Here is a 23,557-nt window from a genome sequence, read left to right on the forward strand (position 1 = left end):
AAAAAAAAAACACACATGCACCTGAATGTTCATTGCAGCACTATTTACAGTAGCCAGATCATGGAAGCAAGCTAAATGCCCATCTGCAGATGAATGGGTAAAGAAGATGTTATATATATATAGATAGATATCTATCTATCTATCTATATATATATATAATGGAATATTAACCATCAAATGGAGTGAAATTGGGTCATTTGTAGAGACGTGGATGTATCTAGAGACTGTCATACAGAGTGAAGTAAGTCAGAAGGCGAAAAACAAGTATATTAACGCATATATGTGGAACCTAGAAAAATGGTACAGATGAACCGATTTGCAGGGCAGAAATAGAGACACAGATGTAGAGAACAAATGTATGGACACCAAGGAAGGAAAGTAGTGGTGGGGTGGTGGTGTTGGGATGAACTGGGAGATTGGGATTGACATGTATACACTAATATGTATAAAATGAATAATAAGAACCTGCTGTATAAAAAAAAAATTCAAAAAAAACAAACACTGAAATGTAAGTCCTCCTCCCTGACCAGAATCATGATTCCTCAGTTCCCTTCTCTATAGGGGAATTTCTTGGGTATCTTTCCAGAAATATTTTAAAGTTCTGGCACCGAGCACTAGCTCAGATCTTAGGGTATGATCTCCTTGCATTCTTTTTTCTGATACACAAATGAGGAGTATACAGTACTATTCTGCTTTTTTAAAAAAGAAAGAAAAGATGCTGGACATCACTAATTGTCGGGGAAATGCAAATGAAGACCACAGCGAGATATCACTTCATACCCGTTTGAATGGCTTGTATCAAAAAGACAACTAATAGCAAGTGTTGGTGAGGACGTGGAGAAAAGGGAACCCTTCTGCTCTGTTGGTGGGAATGTAAATAGGAGCAGTCACTATGTGAAAATAGTATGGAGATTCCTCAAAAAAGCAAAAGTAGAACTACCATATGATCCAGCAGTTCCACTCCTGGGTATTTATCTGAAGGAAAGGTAAACAGTAATTCAAAATGATACATGCACCCCTGTGTCTATTGCAGCATTATTTATAATAGCCACAATATGGAAGCAAGCTAAGTGCCCATCAGTAGATGAATGGATAAAGATGATGTGTTCTATACACACACACACACACACGCACACACACCCACACGCACGCAGATACATGCATATACAGTGGAATATTACTGAGCCACGAAAAAGATTGGCATCTTGCCATTTGTGATAACATGGATGGACCTGGAGAGTGTTATGCTTAGTGAAATAAGTCAGAGAAAGACAAATACTGTATGATTTCAGTTACATGTGGCATCTAAAAAACTAAATAAGTGAACAAACATAACTAAAGAGAAACAGTCAGAGAGAGAACAAACAGGTAGTTGACAGAGGGGAATGGGATGGGAGGAGGAGAGAAATAGGTGAGGGAGATTAAGAGGTACAAATTTTCAGTTACAAAATAAATGAGTCACAGGTATGAAATGTACAGTGTGGGGAATATAGTCAATAACTACGTGCTATCTTTGTAATGATGACAGATGACAATGAGATGTATCATGGTGATCACTTTGAAATATATAGAAATATTGAATCACTAGGTTGTATACCAGGAACTAACAGTATTGCAGGTCAATTATACTTCATAAACAAACAAACTCATAGAGAAAGATCAGATTTGTGGTTACCAGAGTTGTGGGGTGGTGGGAAGGGGAATTGGGTGAAGGTGGTCAAAAGGTACAAACTTCCAATTACAGGATAAGCAATTACTAGGGATGTAGTGTATAACATGATAAATATAATTAACAGCTATATGTTATATGTGAAAGTTGTTAAGAGAGTAAATCATAAGGGTTCTCATCACAAGGAAAACATTTTTTTTCTATTTCTTTAATGTTTTATCTATATGAAATCAACTTATTGTGGGATTCATTTCGTGTTTTATGTAAGTCAAATTGTTAGGCTGTACACCTGAAAGTTATACAGTGCTGTATGTCAATTACATCTCAATAAAACTGGAAGAAAAAAATTTTAATAAGTAAGTAAAATAACTTAGAAAATGGATCTAGCAGGAACCGTGACCATTATACATCTATACTGTCTAAATAACCGAGGTAATCATATGGCGTGTTTTCATTTCCATTATTTAACAGGACCCTTCTTAGACCTCCTTTAGATAATGGAGTCATAAATTCTGTCCTTTATCCTTACTTTGGAAAATCCTGCCCTTCTTTGGCCATATCCTTCAAGGGTTTTATTTAAATTCCCTCTACAGAAAATGAGCATTATCAAATTCAATTTTTCAAAGAGGAAATATGGAGTAATATTTGATAATTATGTGGGAAGAATTTAATGAAAAGAAGTATAGAATTTGAGAGGTTAGCCTTATCACAGTCTATATGAAATTAAATAACTTGGGTACAGTAGTGTGGCTGGAGAAAAAGGAAAGAAAACCGTATTTCTCTTAGTCTCTTTGTAGTTCTCTATACAAAGCTTATGTTCCTACATTGGCACTACTACCATTGTGGTTAGAAAATTAGAAGGCAGAAGAATCATCCATGTTTTCACAAATACTGTTCCAGCAAAATAAAATGGCAGGCCATCTCTAGGCCTCGTACTTCCAGAGTCCAAACGACATAAAATTTATAGAAGAGAATTTTCTAAAATAGAAGGAATCACTGTAGGTGATTATCTGTAGAAAGCACAACACTTGGAATTTTAATGCTGAATACGCTACTGGATATAACTGCAATACTATAGTAAGTAAATTAATCCCTGTGCTGTAGGAGTTATGATCTAATAAAGATACGACCCTTCACCAGTCACTGTAATACGATCGATCCTTCACCAGTCACTATAATACACTATAATGCAAAGCCCTGGCGAGCTTTCCATAGACCATATATAGGATTTAGAGGAAAGTAAGTTTACTTCAGGCTCATGTTATAGAGAAATATATGAATTTTTTTAGGGTAGAACTTAACTAGACAGATGGGAGGAAATTTTTTTCTTTTTTAATTTTCTTGGCCGCGCTGTGCAGCATGTGGGATCTTGGTTCCCCAACCAGGGATCGAAGCTGAGCCCCTTGCATTGGAAGTGCAGAGTCTCAACCACTGGACAGCCAGGGACGTCCGGGGAGGAAAATTTTTTAACTGTTAGAATTTGTAATTGCTCAGAAAGATGCAGAGTATTAATACTAGGGAGATGCAGAATTGGCCAGCTTGGCTAGAGCCGTGGATTTATTTAGAAGGCAGTAGAAGACAGGGTTCTGGGCAAACTCCCCAACCTTTTTGGCACCAGGGACCGGTTTCGTGGAAGACAGTTTTTCCAGGGTTGGGGGGTGGTGTTTCAGGCAGTAACATGAGCGATGGGGAGCGGCAGATGAAGCTTCGCTTGCTTGCCCATCACTCACCTCCTGCTGTGCGGCCCCGTTCCTAACAGGCCGCGGACTGCTATAGGTCTGCAGCTCACGGGTTGGGGACCCCTGCTCTAGAGGGCTGGCAGGAGGCAACTTCAGTCATGGTATGCACACGCTAAATTACTGAGAAAGATCCTTTCCAAGCCGGACTAGCTAAAGGTACGTACAGATGCAGACAGTCTATTCAATTTCAATATGAAAATTAGAACTGATGCTGAGATTTCAGTGAAGGGTGAAGTTATAATGTGTAACATTTAAAGTTTAAAACTTTGGTGTGTCATTTCAGGAGCTGTGTGCCAAGGATTTATTCACTGATTTTTTTCCCCCAAGTTTGTGTTAACTTCTTTTTATTAGGAAAAAAGCTTCTGTGGCCATTAGCTCTGGACATCTGAATTCCTTCTGCTCTGCTGGGATTCAGAAGTAGTTCTAAAGTTATCAGACCAAGAGTTTAGAGAGGAAGGCTTAAATTCTTTAGCCTTTCATATGATAAATACATTGACCTTCCCATTTAGTTCTTTTATTTTGCGTAAGACATGACTTCAGATTATAGTTAATTCGTTTTTCCTTTGGGAGAATCAAGTTTTTGGTCAGGTTTTAACCTACTATTCTTTAGATCTCTCTTTTTTTATATTCTTAATTCTTAATTAAGAATATAAATTATATTCTTAATTTATAATATAAATAAAAAAGTTATATAGATCTAATAGAATTGCTTCTATTAACTAATCGCTAATAGAAGCAGTCAGATGTCAGCACAATCTTAATTTATTGAGGAGAATAACTTGTGGTTTCTGTGGGGTTTTTTTTTTATGTAATTAGCTTTATTTGAAAATTTTATGATTACCAGGCATAATTGTTTTAAGGTGTTTACCATGATGGAAATTTATCCTAACATAGGCATTTTATTTACCTCTCAAAGGACTTTCTTCAGGAGATACCACACCCTTTATGCAAGAAAATATATTACATGCAGCCATACATGCTGTTAGTGATGAAGAGTCTGCAGAAGTAAATGCTAATGATCAACTAGAAGCCCCGAAGCTGGTTCTGCAATCTCTGTTCTCACTTATACGGGGTGAAGTTGAGCAGTTGGATTCAAGAGCACTTCCCCTTTGCCTTCATCAGGTATCATGTTAAACACTTCACTTTCAGCCTCACTGAAATTCTGGGACCAATATTTGTAATAATCTAAAATCCTATTCTCTGTAATTGATTCTACCCCACCTGTCATTGGTGAGTCCAAGAGGAGGTGACCCTGGATCAGTGGCTGGTAGGAAATTTGGCATATCACTGACTCGTGGCCGCACATTGGCTTGGCTCATCAATCTATAGTTCATACTGTTGCTAACTTCTTTTGCTTAATGAGTAAGCTGTGTACAAATAAGAGTGAATGTAGTGAGTGCTTAATTAAAATACCAACAAGGTACCAAAAACTAAGCTAGACGCTAGGGAAACAGATTATGTAACAGAGCATGTCCTTAAGAGAGGCACTGTGGAATAGGAGAAACAGTTTGTAGATAACTAATTGTAGAAGTCTGTACAAAGCATTAGAGTAGATATGTGTTTAAGGTTCAGCAGAAGCACAAAATGCATGATTAACTTTGTCCTTTGGACATTAGGGGAATAAAAGGTGATTCTTGAGCTGGGTTTTGCAGGATGTGTAGGCTCTCACTAGATGAACAAAGTGAGCTGGTACAGAAAGAGAGAACAGTCCCTGCAAAGACAGGGATGTTGTTGAAGATTAAGATGTAAAAGAGACAGGAATTAAGACTGGGTAGTTTGTGCCATTAAAGGCTTACTTTTAGAGGCTGAGAGCCTTTTTTAAAAAAAATTTATTTTATTTATTTATTTTTGGCTGCATTGGGTCTTCGTTGCTGTGTGCGGGCTTTCTCAAGTTGTGGTGAGCCGGGGCTGCTCTTCGTTGCGGTGCACGGGCTTCTCATTGAGGTGGCTTCTCTTTGTTGGGGAGCATGGGCTCTAGGCACACGGGCTTCAGTAGTTGTGTCATGTGGGCTCGGTAGTTGTGGCGCACATGCTTAGTTGCTCCGCAGCATGTGGGATCTTCCTGGACCAGGGTTCGAACCCGTGTTCCCTGCATTGGCAGGCAGATTCTTAACCACTGTGCCACCAGGGAAGCCCGAAGCTGAGAGCTTTTAATTATGCAGGTGCCATAATTTGAATTTTAGAAAAATAACTCTTTTGATGATTGGGAGGGTAAGCTAGAAGATGGAGAGCCTGGAGACTGGGAGATCTATAGGACAGTGATGAGGAAGATACACAAGAGATAATTCCAAAAAGATTAAGATATTTATGAGCTGTGTTTTATTTTCTTTTAAAATGAAAATAATTTGTATATGGGTGTGGAAAAAGCTTCACTTTTTATTTCACTCCTCCTGTTTCATTTAACTTTTGCAGTGAGCAGTGAATAATTTGTAAGAAGTAAAACAGCTTTTGTCCTAAGGCAGGAAAACATATATTCTTACAACTTTATGTTACCTCCTTGGTGGACTTGAAGAATGCCTTTGAGAAAATGTGTACTACTTTTTGACCTCTAATGTGTTACTGACATATATGGTGTATGTTTACCATAGTTGAGAACTGTAGTTGAGAACCACCAATATTAAGGCAGCTTTCTAATCTTTCAGCCTTCCTTGAATTTGTACAGTGGATTGAGTTTGTAAAGGGTATTTGCATTAACTGTTATTTCATTTTCCAAACAATCTAGAGAGGTAATTATTATCACCATCTTTACAAGTAGGGAGGCTCAGACTCCCTCACAAAGCAAGTTCCTTATAATTCTAGGGCTACAATTTGTTAGTTCCATTCAATGAATCTGTTTTGGGGACAACTTGGGAGAAATTTGACTATGGACTGTATATTAAATAATACTGTTGCATCAGTGTCAGGTTTCTTGAGATTGATAATGGAATTGAAGATCATGTGGGAGAGTATCTTTATTCTTGGGAGATACATGTGCAAGTAGTACTTAGGAGTGAAGTGATATAATGCCTGCAGCTTAAGATATTTCAGTGGGAAGATATATGTAAGTGAGGGAAAGACAGAGAGAGAAAGCAAATTTGGCGAAATGTCAATAATTGACGAATCTAAATAAAAGGTATATGGCTGTTGATTTTACTGTTCTTTGAACTCTTCTATAGAATTTCGATAAAAAGTTGGGGAAAAGGACATTTGGAGTAAATGGAAATAGCAAGTGTAGTCAAATCTTTTCAAGCAGTTTATGTCACTGGGCTACTACATTAAAGGTAAGAAGAATTCTCTTTTCTACAGGCAGGTGATCCTACAGCTGAAGCAGATCTAGTAGAAAATCACATTTTTAGGCAGGAAGACAATAACAGTCTTGATCAGATGAAGATTATTTTTTTTATGTCTCAAAGTAAAATTCTACCTTCATCCCCCAGAAACATGTCAGTTTGCTGGGTCCCGTATGTTATGCTTCTTATATATCTCAGCAATCTGTCCTCTCCTGGCAAAGGAGCTTAGAAAGTATAGTGAGTTTTTTTTTTTTTAATGCCACTTTTTAAAAATTTATTTAATTAAAAAAATATATTTACTTAGGCTGCGCTGGGTCTTAGTTGTGGCATGCGGGATCTTCGTTGCGGCATGCATGCGGGATCTAGTTCCCCAACCAGGGATCGAACCGGGGCCCACTGCATTGGGAATGCAGAGCCCTACCCACTGAACCACCAGGGAAGTCCCTATAGTGATGGTTTTAAAGTATGAGCTTTGTCTCTACCACTAACAAGCAAAGTAGCTTTTAGTTTCTTTTCCTGTAAAGTTGTAGAGGACTCAGTGAAATAATGCAGTAAAAGTACTTAACATAGTACTTGGTACACTTAACATAAAAGCTAAATAAATATTAAGCATTATAACTATATTTCTCTGTCACTACTTCAAACATTGCTTGTTGGAAAGAGATGCTGAAGCCTGCAGTAAGCTGAGACATCAGGGCAACAGGAGTCAGCTGATGGCTGCCTTCCTCAGCCCAAGAATATAAAATATCCTGTCACCTCCCAAGGGAGACACAAATCAGGGAGAAGTGGAGTGAGTTTTTCTTCTTTTCATTATTTAGTAATTCCCACTCTCATACTGTGCCTTTCACTTGGATTGACAGTTGTTGACATTTTGCCAGATTTTTGTTTTCCTCCTACCCCCCAACCCCTCTCCACGCACATATTTTCCACTGACACATTTTAAAGTAATTTTCAGGCATTATATCACTTCACCCTTAAATATCAATACTTGTGCATAAATTCCCCAAGAACAATGATACTCTCCTACATAACCTACAATGCCATTATCAACCCCAAGAAATGAGACATTGGTTTAATATTATTTAACATACAGCCTATATTTGTTTCCCTCAAGTTATTCCACAAATATTCTTTATAAATAGTTTTCCCCAGATCCAGGATCCAGTGAAGGAGCACACAGTGGGAAGATTCTTTAGTCTTTGGTAATCCAGAACAATTCCCTGCCTTTTGTTTTGTTTTGTTTATTTGCTTGTTTGTTTATACTTTTATAACATTGACACTTCTGAAGACTCAAGAATTCTTGTAAAATGTCCCATGATTAGGATCTGCCTGATTATTTCTTCATGATTTGATTCAGGTTAAAATACATTGGCCAAGAATTCTACCTAGGTAACATTCCATACTCAGTTCTTTTTTTTTTTTTTTTTTTTTTTTTTTTGTGATACACGGGCCTCTCACTGTTGTGGCCTCTCCCGTTGCGGAGCGCAGGCTCAGCGGCCATGGCTCACGGGCCTAGATGCTCTGTGGCATGTAGGATCCTCCCAGACCGGGGCATGAACCTGCGTCCCCTGCATCAGCAGGCGGACTCTCAACCACTGTGCCACCAGGGAAGCCCCTCAGTTCTCTTTTGAACTCACTCCAATCTGGCCTTTGTGCCAACTACTCCATCAAAGTTGCATTGTAAAGGCCAGGTGTGACCTCCATGTTGCGTGCCCATGCAAATCTAGTGGTCAGTCCTCAGTTTTCATCTTACTGGAAGTATCAGAATCTCTGACAAGTTGACCACATACTCTATTTTACAGCATTTTCTTTTTTTGCCTTTTAGGACCCCTCACTTTTGGCTTTTATATCTTACCTCACTGGACATAGCTTCTCTGGCTCATTTGTTGAGTCCTCCAAGTTTTACTAATTCTTAAACATTGAAGGGCTTCAGGATTCAATTCTGAACTACAGACTTAAACATCCAGCTTCCTGAGGCATCTCATGGGCATTTCAAACTTAAGATGCCCAAAATCAAACTTTGATTTTTTTTCTCCAAAATCTTTTGCTTTCCTAGTCTTCCCCCTTTTGTTAAATGGCAACTCCATCCCTCCAGTTGCTGAGACCAAATACTTTGAAGTCATCCTTCACTTTACCCCACGTCCAAATCCAGTCAGCAAGTCCTGCCACTCTATTTCAAAATATATCCAGATTCTCACCTCTTCTTACCTTCTGCATTGCCACCATCTCAGTGCAAGATATTATCAAATCTCACTTGGATTCTTGCAGTAAACTAATTGTAGAAACCTCCTTGCTTTACCTTTACTTCCATTTAGGTTTTTTTCTCTCTACACAGCAGTCATTGTGATTCAGATAAAATGTTACGTCAGATCATGTTACTTCTCTGCTCAAAGCCATCCACTGACTTCTCTTCGCATTCAGAGTAAAAGCCAAAATCCTTACCATGGCCTACGAGATCCTACATGATTTGGCCATGTTACCTCTTAGGCCTTAATTCCTAAAACTCTCCTTCTTGTTCACTCCTTTCCAGGTACACTGGCCTCCTAGCAGTTTGTCAGATATACCAAGAATGTTCCTACATCAGGGTCTGTGGTACTTCCTTTCCATCCTTTCTCAGGAAGCCGCTAGATGATGTACTCCATCAAAACAAGGGAGTAAACCAAGGAACAGGAAGATTGAGATATAGGAAACTGGGGATGCTACCAGGAGAGAGGTGAAGGGAATCTCTAGGTGAAGGGAGATTCTAAGATGACAGCTTTGTACCAAAAAGGAGAGAGTAACCACTTCTATTTGAGCAGATCAGAAGGGTCTGGGGAGGAACTTTTATATCATTTTCCTATTTCTGAATATTTGCGGTATCTGAATGTATTGAGGGAAGATTTAGACTCCTGGTGGACTATTTAGAGTTGTATAAGTGATAAGTGCATGGAAAACTTTTTTTTTAAAAAAAAGGGAAAAAAAGAAACTCCAGGGAAAACAAAAAGTTTTCAGGAAAGGAAAAATAATGAGTTTACTACTTGGCTTAACTCATAATAAGGTAAACATTCAATGTTTATCTACCTATTACTACAATATAATAACATGGGATAGGTGAATATGTGAGAGAAAGTGTGTGTCGTATATGTTTGTAGGGTTTGGATGGGGAGGAGCAAAAGACCCAATCCTCATTTTGTAAAACTGAAAAAAATCAAGAAATAGCAAATATAAGCATAATGTTTAGAGATACAGCAAAAAATATATTTTTAAACAGATAAGAGAAATCTAAGTATGTGCTTGCTCCTGAAGAAAGGAGAATAGGGCAAGAAGGGTAGGGCCTTTTTTAACACACCTCATAGAACTATTTGACTCCTTAAACTATATACATGTGTAATCTTGATAAAATAAGAGCTAGGGCTTCCCTGGTGGCGCAGTGGTTGAGAGTCTGCCTGCCGATGCAGGCGACACGGGTTCGTGCCCCGGTCTGGGAAGATCCCACATGCCGCGGAGCAGCTGCGCCCGTGAGCCATGGCCGCTGAGCCTGCGCGTCCGGGGCCTGTGCTCCGCAACGGGAGAGGCCACAGTGGTGAGAGGCAGAAATTTATAATTCAGGCATAAGGCTAGGATATCCAGTTGAAAGGAATGGTAGTACCACTAACAGAAATAAGGAAGTATGGATGGGAAGAGTTAATTAGGGGAAAATTTTATATATATATATATATATATATATATTTTTTTTTTTAAGGGCTCAAACTTGTGTCCCCTGCATTGGCAGGCAGACTCTTAACCACTGCGCCACCAGGGAAGTCCCATGACCCTGTCTTTTTGGTTGCACTTATGGTACTAGAACTGTCACGGAAATCTGAAAGCTAATTGATTAACAGTTTATAAAGAGGTGATTGAGTCCATCGATATTGTATGTTGCTCCTGGAAGAATGTTAGATATATAGAATAAATTTTAAGCTAGGCAAATATTTCCTTTAAAACTATCCTTTTTCCACTGTGGGATTTGGGAAAGACCATTCCTTTTTATTGCTAGCTTATAGGTTTGACAAGTGCTTTATTGCTCTTTGCCTTGGCAGCTACCTGGAAAATGGAGATAGTGATCTATAAATGGAATACCTTTTTCACTAGAGACTTACTAAAAATCAGTGGAAACTGTTTGAAAGTGTAAAGTACTTAATGAAATATTTTAAATATGACAGTAGTCAATTTATGAAAATATTTCTCAGTGAATACTTCCGGTTTTACTATTCTATTTATAAATGGCATATCTAAATGAAGCTCTAAATAAAAGATCCCAAAGTTTTTAGAATCAAAGAATTTTTAAATTTAGAGGTGCCCTAGAATGAATCTGCTAAGTGATAAGCCTCAACTGGGTCCAGATCATGAGTCTCTGGACCCCACCCTCCCATCCAGTGCCCTTTATACTGTGCAGCACTTTGTATATATTCCAAAGATCATTGCTCAACTATTAGCACTTGATCTGTCCTTTTCTGAAATATCAAAAAAGAATGAAAAATCAGTGTCCCATGAGGTAGTTCGTGAAACAGAAATGAAATGAATAGGTTTTAAGATTTCATGTGACATGACATATTTCAACTTTTTAATTTACGATAAAGTCATCCTTTCACTCATAATGTACTTTTATAAGCCTCAGTAGCATTTCCTTCATTGTTTAGAGTTCTTACTTGTAAACTCTAATGAATCAGTGATGTTTGCTTTGACTTGAAATAGAGTAGGAAGAATGAGATTGTATATGGACCAAAGAATGTCTATGTTTGCTTTTCTTGAGATAAGTGACTTCAGAAATGTGTCCTGTGCCTACAGTCTGATTTTTTCTGAACTGGCGAATGTAGTTAAATAAGAGTTTTCTTAGTTCAATATCAAAGACTTTGAGAATTTCAAGGTCTTGGTTTCTTCTAAATTTGTCTTTTCATCCAAATGTTAATTTAATTTCCTCTGTTTTTTATTTGTTTTTAACAGATAGCAGAGTCCTATTTCCAGGAGGAGGACTGTATCCTTTTCTTAATTACAAGAAGAAATTCACAGATTTCTTAGAGAACTGCCCATTTAAAAAAACTGAGATTTACGTACAATGAAATGTATAATCTGTTGTTTTCACTGGGTTTTAATTGTTGTATGCGCCAGTGTAACCATCTCAGAAAACAAGATGTAGGGAATTTGTCACTCCAGAAAATTCTCTAGAAGCACCCAAATTTGACCTCCCATGAACAAGCCCTAATTTTACCAAAATCTAAATATTTGTGTGTTGGGGGGAGGGGGGAAAGCATGTTACAAAAAAACAAACAAACAAAAAAAACAACCCATTGAATTTTTTTTCTTTTGAATTAAACAGAAGTACAAGTCAAGTAATATTCATATGTTAGGGTCTGTCAAGTGTATTATACATAGTAAATCTCATAACTGTCTTATTATAGCTATATATCAGTAAAGGGAAGATTGAGTTCTTCACTAGTAATAAACAGAATAAATGTTCTCAAAGGAGACTGCATGTTAACTTTTGTATAGGAAAGATTTATTCCCTTAGCTTTTAAATTTTCCTCATTTGAAATTGTTTTTGAAAGATGGCCCAATATATTCTCTAGAAAGAATGTATCCTAAGTATCTCTATTTCCCTATTTGTGTGATTTCTTTTTCCTCCTAACCTTATTGACTTTCACCACAGATTGAGGGATAAGCCGTTATCATCCTGAACCCTATCCAGTAAACTACGAAATGAAACTTCAGACAGTGGCAGTTCATTTCTAAGTATGTAGGAAATCAAATTCTTATGGAAGGGAAGCTAGAGCTACCCAAATAATGAGTATGATGTAGTGCAGTTCAGATCAGCATCAGCATCCCTGGGAGCTTCTCAGAAACGAAAATTAATGGGCCTTAGAATCAGAGCTTCTGGGGATCAGACCCATGAATCTCTATTTTAGCAAGATTTTCAAATACTTTTTATGTTCAGTAAAGTTTGAGAAACATTGATATACTTTTAAGCCATGCACAGAGGAAAATGGAATTGTCTCTGCTTCTCCCTGACCTATTTTATGATTCCTGGCATATCTTTAAGACTACAAATGAGAGAGAGAATTAAACCTCTGAGTGATCATGGGAAGGACAAAAAGCTAAAACAGTGAGTTTTTTCTCTTCCTTCTTTCTGGGTCAACATTTAGAACATGGCCCAAAGGAAGGTAGACAGTTGCACAATTTATTATGACCTCATGTGATGCTAAATGTGTGATACAGATGGAGAAGACAGCAGTTTATAAGAAAATCTACCAAAAAAAGTAGAAGCACATAATTATGAAAATCACTGTGGCAAGTTAATTTTTTTTAAGTGTTCGGTGAAAAATAAGTAAAGGATCACAGGCAGTTGAAATCAGAAACAAACATTTGACTAGAGGGTAACACAGTTGCTTGACAGAAGGTAATTTAAGGAGAGAAAAAAAGGGGGGGGGGAACACTTAGATACAGGATTCCACATGGGTCCTATTTCTAATTAAATTATATTTAATTGACTCTCCTAGAGATATTATTAGCAAGCAGCCATTCCTTGAACGTTAAAACCTTCTTTTTATTTCTACTGTTTGCTGATAGAATAGAACCCAGGTAGCTACTGCATGATATGCTACATTAAAATTTACCTACTTCAAAACCAAGAAACCTTACTTAAGTTTTGTTTAAATTTAAAAGTATTTAGAGTCCTCTCATTTTTTGGTAAGCTTCAAATTTATCAACTGATATAGGACATTATTCTTTAGGCTGGATTTCTATTTTCCTCAAATTTTCTATTCAGATGAGAAAGCAATGAAATTCATTCAGCTCGAACGACTGTATCATGAGCAATTGCTCGCAAATCTTTCTGCCATTCAAGAACAGTGGGGTGAGTACAGACTGACAGAATGTGGAATTATCAATAATCTAACAAGTTGCTCTCTAGAAAGTTAACATATTTGACCTAGTTTTAGGAAATAGACGTTTCTAGTCAAGTTAATGTTGCAAAGAAAGTAGCATTTTTAGCACAAGTTTATGTCACTGTAAGAAAATTTTTCTCTTTGTATTTTGTTCTTCATATCAGTGCCAAGAAAAGAACACTTGCAACTGTTTGCATTTCTTCTGATCCCTTTGTATGCCCTATTGGCTAATTTAGTCTCTGGGATAATATTTACTTAGAATGAAAAGTAATCACTTAGCTATTTCTGTGTTAACTTTGGGGTTGAGAAGATACTTTTGCATGATGATGTTTATCAGTGGTGCCAGTTATCTATTTTTTCCCTCCTAAACATGTTTTGTAACAGCCAGTGACTAACAAATATTTTAAATTTAGAAACAAAATGGAAAACTGTACAACCACATACAGTTACATCTTTGAGGAACTCAGAAAAAGGATTTAATGGTGAGGATTTTGAACGGCTTGCTAAATTTTGCACAACACATCAAGAGTAAGTACTTCAGTATTTGTTTACAATGAGTTTGAATAGAATATTGAAGAAGCACTGTAGCATTGAATACTTGAAATACAAGATTCATTTTCTTTGTTTTGTTAATGCTTTCAACTGGAGAAATTAAAATTGATAAAATGATTAGGTTCCTTTCTCAGCTTTTATCTGTTTCTTACACTAAACTCAGCGAAAGGTCTACTTTACAAAATTCAAAGCACCTTCTAATTAGAAATTTTTAAATGTAACTTCTAATTTTGATTACTTTTTGGTTAAGAGATTAGGCGATTCAGATGGAAAGATTTGTGTTAGGATTTTTTATTATAATTGTTTTTCAATGTTTGTATGTTTGTCAGTGTTTCTATGTTTTTACTATACTATGTTATAGTAAAAACACATTTTTAAGAGTAGTCTAATACTGGAAAGCGAATGCACTATGGTATTTAACCAGAATACTGTAGAAGGAAAACTCCATTTACCAGATAATTGTAAATTGTTTGATTTATATCAAAGAGTTGGATTTTTAAAACTGAATATAGTAATAATAAAAACTTAAATATATTTTTTAATTCATTATTTGAAGACTCAGAATTTTAAAGGTGAGGGGACATTATAGTGATTAAACAAGTGCAGATTTCTGGGATGTACAATTTTCTTGTGTTAGTCAATTTGAACCTTTGAAACAGTATTTGTATGGATTTTGCATTATAACCTAATTCTTAGTGAGTTAAATAAGTTAACTTTTGACTTTGTAGAGGTTTTAAACAACGGAATCTTTTAAAATAGATAAAGGAGATTGTTTTCTTTTTTTTTCTTTTCTTTCTTTTTTTTTACATCTTTATTGGAGTATAATTGCTTTACAATGGTTAGTTTCTGCTTTATAACAAAATAAATCAGTTATACATATACATATGTTCCCATATCTCTTCCCTCTTGTGTCTCCCTCCGTCCCACCCTCCCTATCCCACCCCTCCAGGCGGTCACAAAGCACCGAGCTGATCTCCCTGTGCTATGCGGCTGCTTCCCACTAGCTATCTACCTTACGTTTGCTAGTGTATATATGTTCATGCCTCTCTCTCGCTTTGTCACAGCTTATCCTTCCCCCTCCCCATATCCTCAAGTCCATTCTCTAGTAGGTCTGTGTCATTATTCCTGTCTTACCCCTAGGTTCTTCATGACATTTTTTTCCCTTAAATTCCATATATATGTGTTAGCATACAGTATTTGTCTTTCTCTTTCTGACTTACTTCACTCTGTATGACAGACTCTAGGTCTATCCACCTCATTACAAATAGCTCAATTTCATTTCTTTTTATGGCTGAGTAATATTCCATTGTATATATGTGCCACATCTTCTTTATCCATTCATCCGATGATGGACACTTAGGTTGTTTCCATCTCCAGGCTATTGTAAATAGAGCTGCAATGAACATTTTGGTACATGACTCTTTTTGAATTATGGTTTTCTCAGGGTATATGCCCAGTAGTGGGATTGCTGGGTCATATGGTAGTTCTATTTGTAGTTTTTTAAGGAACCTCCATACTGTGGAGATTGTTTTCTTACTTTCACAATTTCAATATAGACACTTTTTCTGCCCTTCCCATGGAACTAATAATTTTTTAATGTGTTACAAATGTTTTAATTATTTAAAAACAAATTTTTTTAACCTAATATGAGCATGACTTTTTTTTTCTTTTCTTTTTTCTCTTTTTAAATATAAGGTAACTTGCCAACACACAATTTAAAAGCTAGTCACATTGCTTCAGATCACTAGAGAATTTCTGGCTAATGAACAGTGGATAGTATAGTAAATAAAACCCCAAATTTTTATGCTTTAAATTTGATAATTTCCCAAAATTATACTCCTAAAATTTTTAATATAAAAAATATTTTTGAGTTATACATACATTAAAGTACCCAGCTTGATGAATTTGTACATGTACAGATAACATAGTGTAACTACCAGTCTGACCAAGATATAGGACAGTCCAGCCCCTCAGAAATCTCCCTAATTTCTGTACAAAGTCAGTACCCATCTCCCAAAGTAACTACTGTCTGAGTTCTATAACAGTGTGTTTGCCTGTTCTGTAATTTAATATAAATGTAATCACACAGAGTAGATTTTTTTATCTAGCTTCTTTTGCCCATGGTTATGTTGGTGTTACATATTGTTACATGTTATGGTAACTTGTTCTGCTTTACTGCTGTGTGTATTCATTATATGACTATGCAGCAATTTATTTATCCATTATATTGTTAATAGACATTTGGTTTGTTTCCAGTTTTTGAATAAAATGGCTGTGAACATTTTTGTGTATGCTTTGTGGTGAATATATGCATTCTTTTATCTTGGGTATTTTCTAAAGTATAATATTTAAAGATTACTTTTGTTATCCTTTTCTATGGATAATGCATATAAAATTATCTTCCACCATAATTTTAGACTATAATGACATAAACTAAAATTTTAATAATATCTGTGAAATGCTCTTGAAATACATTATTAGCAAAAGGTTGACACTTTTCACCCCGAATCTCAGTATTTATAGCTTCTATGGAGGTTTTCATTAGTTATTGGCCATCTAAGGAGATTAACACATGAGATAGCTGCACTTTGAACTATGTGAACCAGTGGTAATGTTTCAGCAGTGGAAATGTTCTGTTCTAATATTAGAATCCAGAGAAGCTCTATTTTTTTTTTTTTTACAGCCCTTTCAGTGACATTTGTTTGGAAGCATATTGCTGCTGTAATTTTTTTTTAATTCTTTTTTTTCTCTCTTTTTTTCTACAGTCCTCTTTTATCCAAACATAAGGTAAGAACTTTTCTTTGAAAATGTCTATAGGAAAAATGTGTCATGTTTGTTGTATGGACTGTTTTAGAAAATAATGAGACCTTTCTCAAATTATTTTCAGCTTTCTAATTTAATGTAATAGTTTCCTCCAAAGTTTTATTTTTCTTCTTCTTCTTTTTAAAAAACTTTTTAGATAGCAGCTGTACAGAAGTCCCTGGGAAGGAAATGCTTTACGCAGTTAATAGTATCTGAAGATCCAAAGGAAAGAGGAGCTACAGCCAAAGAGCCGGGTATGTTTTTAAATTACAGGGGGATATAAGAGATATGCCTGCCTCTTATAATAAATATTCTACAAGTGTTAATCTGAGTTGCTGTGAAGGAGTTTTTTTGCATATACCTCTCCTGCACAAATAGCAAAGCAAGATTTTTTTACATTGTGTAATTCTATTTTTAGATATCTAGTAGTAGGAATGATAAAATCTGAATTCTTGTAAAAACAAAATTATTTCATGTGTCTAACAGAATATGTGTCTAACAGAATATGACAAGATTGTACAAATAAGCTCTGAAATAGAATTGGTTTTAGTATATTCAGACATGCCTTTCTATTAAAAAAATCAATTTTTGTACAAACTTTATCAGAAATTTTTTCTGTAAATCTAGATATTATCAAGATAAGCTCTGTATCCTTATAGTTTATCTATAGTAATTTATTCTTTTCCTTTTTTTGTTGACTAACATATGGTATACTTTAATTTGTACATATATATTTCTATAGCATTCATAGTATATTTTATAGCACTGTGTCTTATGTCAAAAGTTAAAGATTTCTAGAAATTTTTTTTCTTACAGTAGTAATGTATGTTCATTATAAAAACTTCAGAAAATAAAGATAAATAAATATGTTTTAGGGCATTTATTTTTCCTTGTTTATGATTTTAGTACTAATTTATATTCCTGGGCTTTATGTTCCTGGGCCTGAGAGCCCTGATAGTAAACAGGCAGCATCAGGTCTTTTGACTTGAGGTGCCTGAAGAGGTAAGATGACGACGATGATGCCTGCAATTTCACTTGCTTTTTTCTCTTTACATTTTTTTCCCCCTAAATCTTATTTTATCCCCTCTTCTCTTATGAGGCAAATTTGGGTTGCCTTAGGTCAATCCTACTATACTCTGTTCTTCCTGTCTCTTTTTCCCAGTCATTTTTATTTTGGAAATCAGAATACAATGAGCTTCATAAAAATCTTAGGGGAAAAAGTCACAAAATAGTCACCTAGTTTGGGTGTGAATGTGTCTCTTTGCTGTGCACATTGGGAAGAAGGCTGTTATTACATGCTGATTGTTTGAGTCTGACACTGCCTAGCCCTAGCTTGGCACTACTTCTAGCTTGGCCTTTACTGTGAGATAGGTGGCACAGACAGGAAACTAAGATACCACGTATAAGTCACTTGCTTGGTGCTTTGATTCACAACTGGAACCTGGGTCTTCTGGTTTCTAATTAAATTGCAGCATACTTCTGCTAAGTAAGTTGTGTGGATTTTCAAAGACTTGCACAATGCAGACATTTCATTAATAGCCATTTTATGGGGAGGGTGTGGACTAAATTCTGGAGAAGGAAATCTTGCCAAGTCTGATAAAATAACATCTTTTAAGGAAAAATGTCAAATGTCTCATAATGAGCCTACTCAGATTGGTTATTCTATGAATAAATACATAGAAATGTAAGAAAGAATATGAGAGAAAGAAATATGAAAATATTACTTTAAATGATTTGTATTTAATATATTGTCCTTGTTTTACCCCATATTCCTTATTTCTAATGTCTTACATGTTCTACAGTGTAGACTTTCCCTTTTCTTTCTCTCTACATATCTTGGTCTTAAGCTCCTTATATAATAAGTAACTCGCTTTTTTGTGTGTGTGGTGGTTAAAGACATTGTTTCTGGCACCAAACTTTTCTGGTTTGAATCCTCTCTCCACCACTTGAAGTTGTGTGACCCTAAGAGACTTCCCTGGTGGTCCAGTGGTTAAGACTTCACGCTCCCAATGCAGGGCACGTGGGTTCCATCCCTGGTTTGGGAACTAAGATCCTGCATGCTACACGGTGCAGCCAAAAAAAAAAAAAGTTGTGTGACCATAAGCAAGTTGCCTAATTTCTCTGTCCCTCCCTTTCCTCAGCTCCAAAAGGTGGACATTAATAGTTCTTACCTCATAGGATTCTTATGAGGATTAAATTAGTAATTTCATTAAAGTTTAAAACAGTACCTGGCATAAGGTAAGAAAAATATGTGCTCACTGCTCTCATTACTCTTCCTCCACCACTTCCTCCTCATGTTATCACTACCCCCTACTACTAGTATTCCATTAATGTTCTCTATGTGTTATTCATTGCTACTTTTCTAATTATTCTATCATTATTAAAGTCTTCAACTAATTTATGTAGTATTTTATATTTTCAAAATACTTTTATGTATATTATCTCACCTTTTCCTCCTAACAACCAATTTAAGGTAGGCTAAATCATTTTAAGAAACTCAAGGAAGGTAAGTGACTTATTCCGGAACAGAACTAATTAGAACACAAAGCTAAACCCTATTTTTCTGACCCTGAAGCCCATGTGTTTTTATTAATTTATATTTTAATTCATTTTTATTAAGTAATATTTTATATGTAAAAATAATATGAAATGTACATACATTTTAACAATTGATAGAAAAATGAAGACCTGTGAACCTTGTACCTAACAAGGGACTAAATTGTCAGTTCTGTTACAGCTACCTTTGTGTTCCTCTCTATCCCATTACCTGCTTCACTCCATTCCTGAGGTAACCATTATCCTGAGTTCTCTATTTATCATTCCCTTCCCATTTTTAAATCAACTTTATTGAAGTACAACTTCCATACAATAAAATGTACCCATTTTAAGTGTATAATTTGATGAGATTTGACAACTGTATACACTCATGTAACTACTACCTCAGTCAAGATATGGAACATATTCATCACTCCAAAATCTTTCTCCCAGCCCTCTTACACTCAGTCCCTCCCACCTCCAGTCCCAGGCAACCCAGTGCTTTCTCTTATTATCAATGGGTTTTCCCTGTTTTAGAATGTAATATAAGTAGAATTGTTCAGCATCCTTTTTTTTTGAGAGCCTCCCATATTGTTGTATGTATCATTAATTCATTTCCTTTCATTGCTGAGTAGTATTCCACTTTTTGACCGTACCACAATTTATTTATCCATACACCTGTTGATAGATATTTGGGTTGTTTCCAAGTTGGAGATATCATGAATAAAACGGTAGGAAGGTTTTTTTGTAGATACATGTTTTTATTTCTCTTGGGTAAAGAACTTAGGGTGGAGTCATTGGGTCATAGGGAAGGTACATGTTTAGCTTTCTAAAAAAGTGTCAAATAGTTCTCCAACACTGTTGTCCTATTTTATACCCCACCAGCAGTATATGAGAATTCCAGTTGTTCCACATCCTTGCTGACATTTAATGTTCTCTTTTTTTTTTTTAAGTCATTTAGTGGATATGAATGTCTTTTTTTTTTAAGGCTTTTTTTTTTAAGTCATTTAGTGGATATGAATGTCATTGTGGTTTTACCTTGCTTTTCCCTGATGACTGAGTATGTACATTTGTAGTTTTGAATTAGCCTCTGTAGAAGTTGTACTAATTTATACTATTACCAACAGTTCAGACTTAATTTAGGCACATTTCTTTCCGTCTGCTAAAATAGATATTAACATTGAAAATTTCTTTTTCAAGCCTGATATCACTCAGATGTTTTTACCTGATGATAATTAATGAGATACTCAGAAAATATAAGAAATGTGTTAATTCATGAATGCTTTAGTCTCACATCATGTATTGTATAGGGGATTTTTCCCTAAAGAGAATTCATGGGGGAATGGGAGATGAGAGAGTAACTCAAAGGTATGTGCATTTGTAGAGCATGTGTTAGAACTTAGGTTTAAGTCTAACTTCTCATTTTAGAACTACCTCTTTAATTTGGTATTATTAAGTATCTGTCATACACTCAGCTTTTATTCCATTTTTATTTCATCAGGGTAGAATTTTTTTTTTAGTACATCTTAAGTCAATGCAATAGGGATTAGTAAACTTACCTCACTAGATCTTTGGGTTCAGGAGAACCAATTAACAGAAATTCATGTTAATATTAACAGAAACATTAACAATAAGTTTTGTAGTATGATACATACTTGTAGAAAATTCAGAAAATATTTTTGGTTAAACATAGTGGATCAAACATTTACTTCCACTTTTTTTTTGGAACACTATTAAAATATCTGAAGGGGATCCTTAAAGGCAGAAAGCCAGAAGGACAGAACTGGCAAGGACCCAGCAGCAGATATGACATCCAGAAAATTTTGGAAGCTGGAAAGCAGATAGATGGGTGACACCTGGCTTAACATACCAGAGAAAGCCAGAAACTAAGTGTCTACAGGGAAAAGGTTGATTTCTGCTTGGGAAGGTTTGGGGATTGGAAGCACAGAGGGTACCTCTAAATTTAAGGGTTTAAAGTTGGGCTAAAAGACTGTACAAGAAGCATTTAGACCTTTATATTCCCCTTCTACCGAATCGGAGGCCTGTTGGAAGCTAGACACAACACAGCAGTGCCTTCAAAATTGCGAGAGAGCATGATTTCTAACCTAGAAAACTTTACCCAACCAAAGTTTTAGTCAGGGGTGAAGAAGTAAAGACTTTCAGTTGTGAATAACCTTAGAAAGTTTACCTTCCATGTACCTTTTCTTAGGAAATGTTCTACTAAGAGAGAATAAACAAAGAGGAAGACCTGGGATTCAGAGAAAACAAGGTTTCCAAAATAGAGCCAAAATGAATTCCTAGGATCACTGGGAAAGGAAATTCCAGGATGATACCTGTGTAGCAGCCCTGGAGAGGAGTTCCAGGTCAGGGACTCAAGAAGGATATGTTTTAAAACTGATGGATTATCTGTTGGTACATATGCCGTAGTTGTACATCTGTCAGAGTTTGAAGACACATAGGTAAAGTTTTTTTTTTAATGAAGTAATGAGGCAGTTATCAACACCAAGGAAAACAAAGCATAAATGAGAAAGGAAGACAGAGTACATAGTGTGGGTCAGTTGTGAATAATACTTACAAAGCCATAGTAACATAAGCATTTGAATATTGATTTGCCCCAGAATTGTGTTGAATTGTAATGGGAGCTAGAGGAGAAGAAAGAAAACATCATTGTTGGGGAAAGGAACCATGAGAGCTAACTCTCTTCCATAGTAGGAAGTCAGTAGGTGTTCTCTAAAACTGAAAAGTCAATAAATAACAATGTAAGTCTTATCTAGAAATGAAGAGTATGAGAGGAAACAGCTAAAGGAATTGAAAATTGGCTGCCCCTAGAGAGCAGGAATCAGACAGATGGGAGGGTAAGGCAGCAGACTGTTTTTCATTACCTGTAAGGACAGGTTTTAAGTTTTTCCCCCAAAGCATGATTTGATACAACAAATTATAAAATAGCATATATTATGTGTGATTTGGAGACTGAATATGTATTAAAAATATCACTTAGATTTTATATGGCGTCAAACAAACTATAGCTACTCATCTGATCTAGTCTGAAACTCTTGCCCTTTGCATCTTAAATTACTACTTTTTTTCATATTTTATATTGTTTCTAATAGTGGAATGAAGCAACTGTTTTCAGGCCAGTATTTATAAGTAATGCATTGTACCTATGCGTAGTCTTTATTACACACCACTTAAGTGGTATCTTGCTTCATTAGAAACGGTACTTAAAGTGACTTGTATTTTGTCTAAGTAACTATAGTCAGCCATGTCACTTTCTACTCATGTAATGGCGTCTCAAGCTGATTCTCTAACTTTTCAGTCACTTATAGCTATTAAATAGTCTCATTTTGATTCTTTATGACTTAGTCCTTTTCAATTCCAAACTTTACCATAACACTTAAATCTCATTTTATTCAAAGCTCTTCTCTGTCCACCAGCTCTGCAGGGGCTGGGAGCATGGTCTGCTCTCTGGTGAAGCTAGCTAGATTAGTGCATAGGACGGAATCCAGGCTATGGGGACGTGTGGTGGCTCCGGCAGGACCAACTGAGGAGGCGCTTACTTCCAAGTTGCTCTCCTAGACATCTGTGGTCCTTTAGGTAACTGGCCCTCAGCTAGAGACAGCACACCCTGTTCGTCTGATGTGGGGCCCTCTCCGCCCTGTGTTTATGCTATTTACTCTCTGAATTCTATGGATGTGTTTTGAGGGCCGCCTTCTGAACCTTTGGGTACTGGGAACTTGTGGAGGAGAGCTTGGCCCCCTTTCCATCTGGCAGGGGCCCTCTGCTCTGACGTCCCGCATCTTAACAGAGAGGCAGACCAGCAAGCTCAGTGGTGAAGCAGACAACCTAATGGGAATTAAAATGTCCATGTGTTTTTTTTTTTTGCAGTCTTCCAAACTTTGAATGATTCCTTGGGGTGAGACAAGACAAAGAATGCTGTACTCTCCCCAAAAGAGACCTATTTTTCCTTGTCCTCTCCTCATCTGATGTTCAAGTTAAGGCATTGGGGGAGGTAATACGAACTCTAATAAGCTCAGCAGTGCAGAGTTGAGGTGGCCAGACTCCATCCCTGATTCTCTGAAACCAGAAGATGGC

General features: G+C 36.2%; 1 protein-coding gene across 5 annotated transcripts in view; it reads left to right on the forward strand.

Annotated features, from left to right (window-relative positions):
* Positions 1-23,557, forward strand: part of CNST (consortin, connexin sorting protein) — a 115,073-nt gene that overhangs the window by 62,021 nt on the left and 29,495 nt on the right. For 4 of the 5 annotated variants that reach the window (XM_024765323.1, XM_024765321.1, XM_024765320.1 and 1 more), the window contains 6 exons: positions 4,325-4,530; positions 11,640-11,670; positions 13,459-13,545; positions 13,990-14,104; positions 16,894-16,915; positions 17,088-17,184. In XM_024765323.1, the coding sequence (XP_024621091.1) occupies positions 4,325-4,530; positions 11,640-11,670; positions 13,459-13,545; positions 13,990-14,104; positions 16,894-16,915; positions 17,088-17,184 (558 nt within the window). Of the gene's footprint in view, positions 1-2,842; positions 3,565-4,324; positions 4,531-11,639; positions 11,671-13,458; positions 13,546-13,989; positions 14,105-16,893; positions 16,916-17,087; positions 17,185-23,557 lie in introns of those variants that run through there. The other variant, XM_024765324.1, reaches the window with a different exon arrangement.

This window comes from Neophocaena asiaeorientalis, unplaced genomic scaffold (assembly GCF_003031525.2).
Source record: "Neophocaena asiaeorientalis asiaeorientalis breed wild unplaced genomic scaffold, Neophocaena_asiaeorientalis_V1.1 scaffold971, whole genome shotgun sequence".
Lineage (NCBI taxonomy): Eukaryota > Metazoa > Chordata > Mammalia > Artiodactyla > Phocoenidae > Neophocaena > Neophocaena asiaeorientalis.